This window comes from Merops nubicus, unplaced genomic scaffold (genome assembly GCF_000691845.1).
Source record: "Merops nubicus isolate BGI_N331 unplaced genomic scaffold, ASM69184v1 scaffold31670, whole genome shotgun sequence".
NCBI lineage: Eukaryota > Metazoa > Chordata > Aves > Coraciiformes > Meropidae > Merops > Merops nubicus.
Window position 1 is genome coordinate 4,820 of NW_008585418.1, and position 6,439 is coordinate 11,258.

The window sequence follows — 6,439 nt, forward strand, 5'->3', positions numbered from 1 at the left end:
CCAGCCCACCCACCCCATCCCGGGCAGCTCTCCTCTCCCCGGGCACACCCATCAGCAGCTGGAGGGAAGGAAAGGCTCAATCCACTCTCAATCCACTTCATTTCCCGGGGATAACTTCATCCCTCCCCACCCCAGGCTGCTGCCCACCCCGGTGTGCCAGGCAGGGGGCAATCCCCAGCCTTGTTCCTGGGGTTTGGTGAAGCCATGAGGTGGGGAAATTTGTTTTCGGTTTGTGGTGTCTGTTAATTAGGGGGATAATGACTGGAAACATTCAGAGCGAGTCTGAGCACGCTGGAAAAATGTTTAGCCTAAGGAAAATGAAAATCTTTCTTTTCTTTTTTTTTTTCCCCCCTTCCCTGGCTGTTGAAATCACACTTTTTCAGGCAATTAGTGAAGGTTTATTTGTTAATCATGCTTCGTGGGCTTGCTCTGGGGTCTCACGCTCCCAAGTGCACATCGCTTCCAATCACCAGCTTCAGTTCTGATCTGGGAGGTGCCTGGCCCAGGCTGGCTCCTGGGCTGGGCCAGGACTTGCCACGGGCTGCTGGCAGTGCTGCCCGTGCCTGGAGAGCCCTGTCCACCCCAGGCTCCATCCTCAGCCCAAGCTCAGCCCAAGCTTTTTTGGGGGGGCTTCCCAGGCCCCTGGCCAAATCCCTGTCCTGTGCCAGGGGTGCAGACAGAGCTGGTGCCAGTCTCTGAAATGGCAGGGCTGGAGCAGGGATGCCCCTGGCACTCCTGCCTTCCCTGCAGTCCTGTGTGGAGCTGGGTGGGCCCTCCCCAAAAACACATGACCCCTGTGGCCCTGGGTGAAGGCTCTGCCAGGGAAAGCTGCTTCCAGCTATGCCAGCATTGGTCCAGCCCTATGCCAGCATCACTCCAGCCCTGTGCCAGCCCTGCTCCAGCTTTGCGAAGATTGGTCCAGCCCTGTGCCAGCAACACTCCAGCCCTGGGAGCAACACTCCAGCCCTGGGAGCATTGGTCCAGCCCTGAGAGCAGCACTCTGGCCCTGTGAGCATCACTCCAGCCCTGTGCCAACATCAGTCCAGCCCTGTGAGCACCAGTCCAGCCCTGTGCCAGCAACACTCTGGCCCTGAGAGAATCACTCCAGCCCTGAGAGCATCACTCCAGCCCTGTGCCAACATCAGTCCAGCCCTGTGAGCACCAGTCCAGCCCTGTGCCAGCAACACTCTGGCCCTGAGAGCATCACTCCAGCCCTGTGAGCATCACTCCAGCCCTGTGCCAGCATCAGTCCAGCCCTGTGAGCACCAGTCCAGCCCTGTGCCAGCACAACTCCAGCCCTGCCAGCATCACTCCAGCCCTGCCAGCATGACTCCAGCCCTGCCAGCACCACTCCAGCACCTTGGCTTCTCCTGTGGCCACCCTGATGGGCCATGACCCAAACCCCCAGCAGTGGTGGGCGCTGCCCAGCCCGGGCTCTCCTCTGCCATCCTCACAGCAGGCACTTTCAAGCCCTACACTTTACTGTCTCCAATAATGATTTGTTGCTTGTAAACCCACCGTGATTAACTACAGTTTAGCCTCCTGGTTTCATGTCTTATCATGTTTCATCTCACACAAAAGACATTTACAGTCTATTTTCGACTTCAAAGCGAATGCTTCTTGCGTGAGCATTAAGGAAGGCAAATATTTAAGCAGAACCTGTATGGAATTAGAGTCTCTTGATGTTCCCTGCTGAGTGAGGATTGATGGCTGCCTCCAAAGGCAGGTTTTTCCTATTGTTTTATGCACTGGTGATTAATATTTCATGTTCTCACTGTTATATATTTGCTGGCCTGCCCTGACAGTGCTTTCTTCGTGTCTTACATGTCCAGCTTTTATGCACCTCAATATAGGGAGTGTGACTCTTGGCAGGGTCCTTTGGTCTTATTGAAGCCTCCTGCCCCTGGTTTTCAAATGGAGTTTATCTTGAGCTTCAGGGCTGCTGGCATGTTCTCCTCCACTGGTGCCTCTGCCCTGTCCCCTCACGGTGCTCTGCCCCAGTCCAGACCCCTTTGCTGCCCCAGCTTTTGGGGGGGATGCTGCAGGCTGAGCCCCTCCCTACCCGCCTGGGTGGGGTGGGTGGAGATGGCACCACAGGGACCAGACCCTGCAGCAGCAAGAGGGTGAGGCTGGATCCTGCCCTGAGGAGATGGTGGGACGTGGACTGGGCTGAGAATCCCAGAATCCCAGACTGGGTTGGGTGGGAAAGGACCTTTCAAGGTCATCTAGTAACCCCCTGCAGGGAGCAGGGATATCTGCAGCTAGAGCAGGGTGCTCAGAGACACCTCCAACCTCCCCTGGGATGGTGCCAGGGATGGGGCAGCGACCACCTCTCTGGGCAGCCTGGGCCAGGGGCTCACCACCCTCAGGGTCAAACATTTCTTCCTTCTCTCTACTCTAAATCTCTCCTTTTATAGTTCAAACCCATCACCCCTTGTCTTGCCCCACCAGGCCCTGCTCAGAATTCTGTCCCCAGCTTTCTGACAAGCCCCTTGAAGTCCTGAAAAGCCCCAGTGAGGTCTCCCTGGAGGAGCAGCTCCTGCCCCTGGTACCACCTCTGCTCAGTGCCTGTGCAGCGCTGGCACCACCCCAAAACTCATCCTGGTGCTGCCATCACCACCCAGCACCCCCCGTGCCACCCTGGTGGGGTTCCTGGGGGAAGTTTGCCCTGGACTCACCGCTGCTTCTGCACCACAACCCCCCCATGTCCCCTGGGCAGCCTTGGCAGGGCAAAAAAACCAGCCCAGGACCAAATTCCTCTGCTTTGAAGAGGGTGACACTGGCGTGGGTTTGTCTGAGCACTAACCAGATTAAGAGCAGGAACTGCAAGGGCCAGCTCTGCTTATCATCCAGCTCCGAGTTCATATAATTCAATTCTCATGAGCAGTAAATAGAGCTCGTTTTAATTTAGATGGAGGGGTTGCTGGGGCTCGAGCCTTTAATTTCAGGAGCAGGGAAGCTGTGGGAGGACTGCCAAGAATTTATGCAAAGCCCATGTGGCCATGAGCTCTCGCCCTGGGTGCTCCACAGTGACAGAATCACCTCCGAGGGCACCTCCTGAGGGGCTCCCCGGGGGGGCTGGGGGGACAGGGGGGGTTTTGAGCTGCATTGTTTTGGGGAGCAGGAGGAGTGGAAGGTCCCTGGGAGGGAATGAGCAGTGCAGGCTGTTTGGAGAGGGACAGAGCAGCTCGGGAGAGATGCTGGGGACGTGTCTCTGGGGCTGGGAGAGGGTTTTAAATGCATCCCAGTCTATCTTTGTCCCCCTCTGACGTCTTGAGTTGGGGCTTTGCCTGCCAGCAGCACGACAGCTCTGCTGGAAATTAACTTCTCTGCACTTAAAAAAACACCCTCACAGGCAGAAAATTCAAAGAAAGGGATCAAACTGGTTCATCTTGGCTGGAATGGGAGCTGCTGGCTCCGGAGGGAGAAGCGTGGAGGCTCTGAGAGGGGTGTTGCCTCTCCCAGCCACCTCCCGTGCCCATCCCCTGCCCACCTCACCCCAGCCAGGGGGTTTTCCATCTGCCCATCCTGGCTGGCAGGACAGAATTGGGGTGCCAGGCTCTTCTCCTGGGAAGCTGGGCTCGAGGGGAGTGGGGTTTGTGGGTATCAGGGCTAATGGAGCTCGTGGAACATCCTCCTCTGCTGGCGAGGCCACGGGGAGTGCCTTCCATCATCCCTCCTGACATTACCACATCACTTAGATTACAGTTAATTAAAATAGCTCATTGAACTGCTGGCTCCTCAGATGCACTGCTGGGGATGGTCTGGTTTTCCTGTCCAGCCCACACATAGCAAGGGGATGGCAACGACCTGCTCTGGTGGGATGTGGGGGACTCCACTGGGGATCAGCTGCCTTGTGCTGCTCCAGCTCGGATGGAAACGGGCACCAAGGGATCGTGGGTGTGGTGCTTAAAGAGTTTTTGGACCTCCTGGGTTGTCTGGTACCCGGGGGGGATCTGGCAATCCCTATCCCTCAGCTCTCCCACAAAGAGAGGTGGAAACTATCAGCCCCATGGAGCTGGTCCAGGTTCCCCATCACCCCGTGGTGCTGTGGGATGGGAGCCTGAGGTGCTGCTGGTGCTGCTGGTGGGCTTGGCCTCAGCTATTGCTTCCCAGAGTGCTCCCAAGGTGGGGAGACATCCTCATGGCCAAAAAGCTCTTCTCCTTACCCAGCTTCCCACAGCAAGCTGGTTCACCAGGTTGGCTGCACCCACCTCCCCAGCTCTTTAATGCTCTCTGAAATTAATGACCTGCTAACAAACCAGCCTCAGCTTGAGCAGTGGGCAGATCTGTCCCTTCCTAGCCCAGCAGCACCAGCTGGTGGGCACAGAGAGCTCAGCCCAGGGCTTTGCAGAGCTGGGTGCATCCGTGGAGGACGTGCCCAGCTCTCTGAGAGCCCTGCAGGAACTGGGCACCACGGGCCTGATCCAGCACAGCCGAGGGGTGGTGCAGTGGGGAGGGCAGGGCAGGGTGAGGGGTGGGGACACTGGTGGGGCTGAGTTGCTCCACCTGGCCCAGGCATCACCCAGAGTAGGGTTTAAAGGAGGGAGCAGCTAATCCTGGACTCTCCTGGGCTGAGCTGAGCTTCTTGGGAGCCTCTGTTGATGCTTTGACCCCAAAATCCTCCAGGCAGAGATTGTTGAAGTCAACAGGAACAAACCCTCTGCTTGATGGCTCTGTTTGGTGAGTGGATGTTTCAGCTGAATACAGCAAAACCCCACGGCCTGCCTTAAACTGAGCTGCACCCTCATCTTGTGCCCTTCATTGTGTGTTTTAAAAACTGAACAACAGATGTTGCAGAAATGCTGGTGAGCATCAGGGTGAAATTTTGGCTGTGGGGTGGATTCCATGGTTGGTGGTGGATCCCGTGGTGGAGCTCCTCATGCTGGAGTGTGGCCAGAGAAGGGCAACGAAGCTGCTGGGGAAGGGTCTAGAGCCCAAGTGTGGGGAGGAGCAGCTGAGGGAGCTGGGGGTGCTGAGCCTGGAGCAAAGGAGGCTCAGGGGAGACCTTCTGGCTCTGCACAGCTCCTGACAGGAGCCTGGAGCCAGGGGGGGGTCGGGCTCTGCTCCCAAGGAACAAGGGACAAGACAAGAGGGAACAGCCTCTGGTTGCCCCAGGGGAGGCTGAGGTTGGACCTGAGGAACAATTTCTTCTCCAGGGCTGTGCCAGGCTGCCCAGGGCAGTGGTGGAGTCCCCACCCCTGGAGGGGTTTCCAAGCTGTGGAGATGTGGTGTGAGGGACACGGGGCAGTGGGGACCTGGCAGGGCTGGGGGATGGTTGGGCTCAATGATCTGCCAGGTCTCTTCCAACCCAAACAATCCTGTTCCCTCACTCCTGGAGCATTTCTGGTTTCGGAGGGATTTGTTGGGAGCTGGGCTCCTGGGATGGACAAACACCTCTCCCTCCACAGGCTGAGAGCAGGGCTCTCACCAGGCTGTGATGTGCCAACACAAGCTGTGGGGCGAGACAGATCCTGTCTGCAGCTACAGCTGCTCACCTGCCTGAGTCTCCAAAATATGCAAAGCATTCCTTTAATTCCTCCACTCGAGGCCAGCTCAGGATCCTGATACTCATTAAGCCCCTGGCTTGGACACAGGCTCTGGGCAGGAGATGTCCTCTTGCAGCCAGCCCACCCCGAGCCAAGGTGCTGCTGAAATCCTCAAAACTGGGCCCAAATTGAGCTTAGAGGTGGGCTCGTGCAGCTTGGGCTTGGGGCAGGAGGGTTTTAACCCGGCGTCGTGCAGGATCTGAACTTCTGCTTTGCGTGGCAGCAGCAAGGGAGGTTTGGGATGCTGGCACCCCAGGGAGGTGGGAGCACCCGAGGGGAGCTGGGAGCACCCAGAGCTCAACCTCAGCCAGGCTGCCAGAGCCTCCCGGGCTGTCCCCAGCATCCTGGGGACGGGGCTGGGGCTGGCACTGGGGGTCCTGCTCCACTGGTGCCCGGGAGCTGCTGCAGAGCCCTCCTGGTGCCCCCCGGGCGAGCTCTGGCTGCAGGGCTCCAGCCCGTGGGGAAGGTTCCGTGACTCCAAGCCATAAAGAAGTCTGTAAAATTAGCGGCTAATTAGCAGCGACCGCGGCGAGCGTGCGATGCCGTTTTGCTCCCCAGCCTGAGCCATTTGCATTTGCTCGTAGCCCAGAGCTACCGCCTTGTAATAGCAAAATTAGGGCAAAACAAGTGATTTGTTCCTACAAATGAGGAGAGGAAATGGGAACAGCTCCCGGCAGAGCTCTGGCGAGGTGGACCTCTGCCTCCTGGCGCTGTGGTCGGCGGGAGGGGAAGGATGCCCTGCGGAGTGTGGTCTGTGCCTGGCACAGCCCGGGCAGGGCTGGCACCGCTTGGTCCTGGCGCTGGCAGAAGTGGGCAGAGCTCAGGACCCTGCCCTGTGGGTGGTGCACAGCACATAGCCATGGAGGGATGGATGGATGCAGGATGGAAAA

General features: G+C 58.0%; 1 protein-coding gene across 1 annotated transcript in view; it reads left to right on the forward strand.

Moving 5' to 3' along the window:
* Positions 1 to 1,722, forward strand: part of MSRB1 (methionine sulfoxide reductase B1) — a gene marked incomplete at both ends in the record, with an annotated part of 6,481 nt that extends 4,759 nt beyond the window's left edge. Inside the window, 1 exon segment of the mRNA XM_008947440.1 lies at positions 1,698 to 1,722. Coding sequence (XP_008945688.1) covers positions 1,698 to 1,722 — 25 coding nt within the window.
* Between the last annotated feature and the right edge of the window lie 4,717 nt (positions 1,723 to 6,439).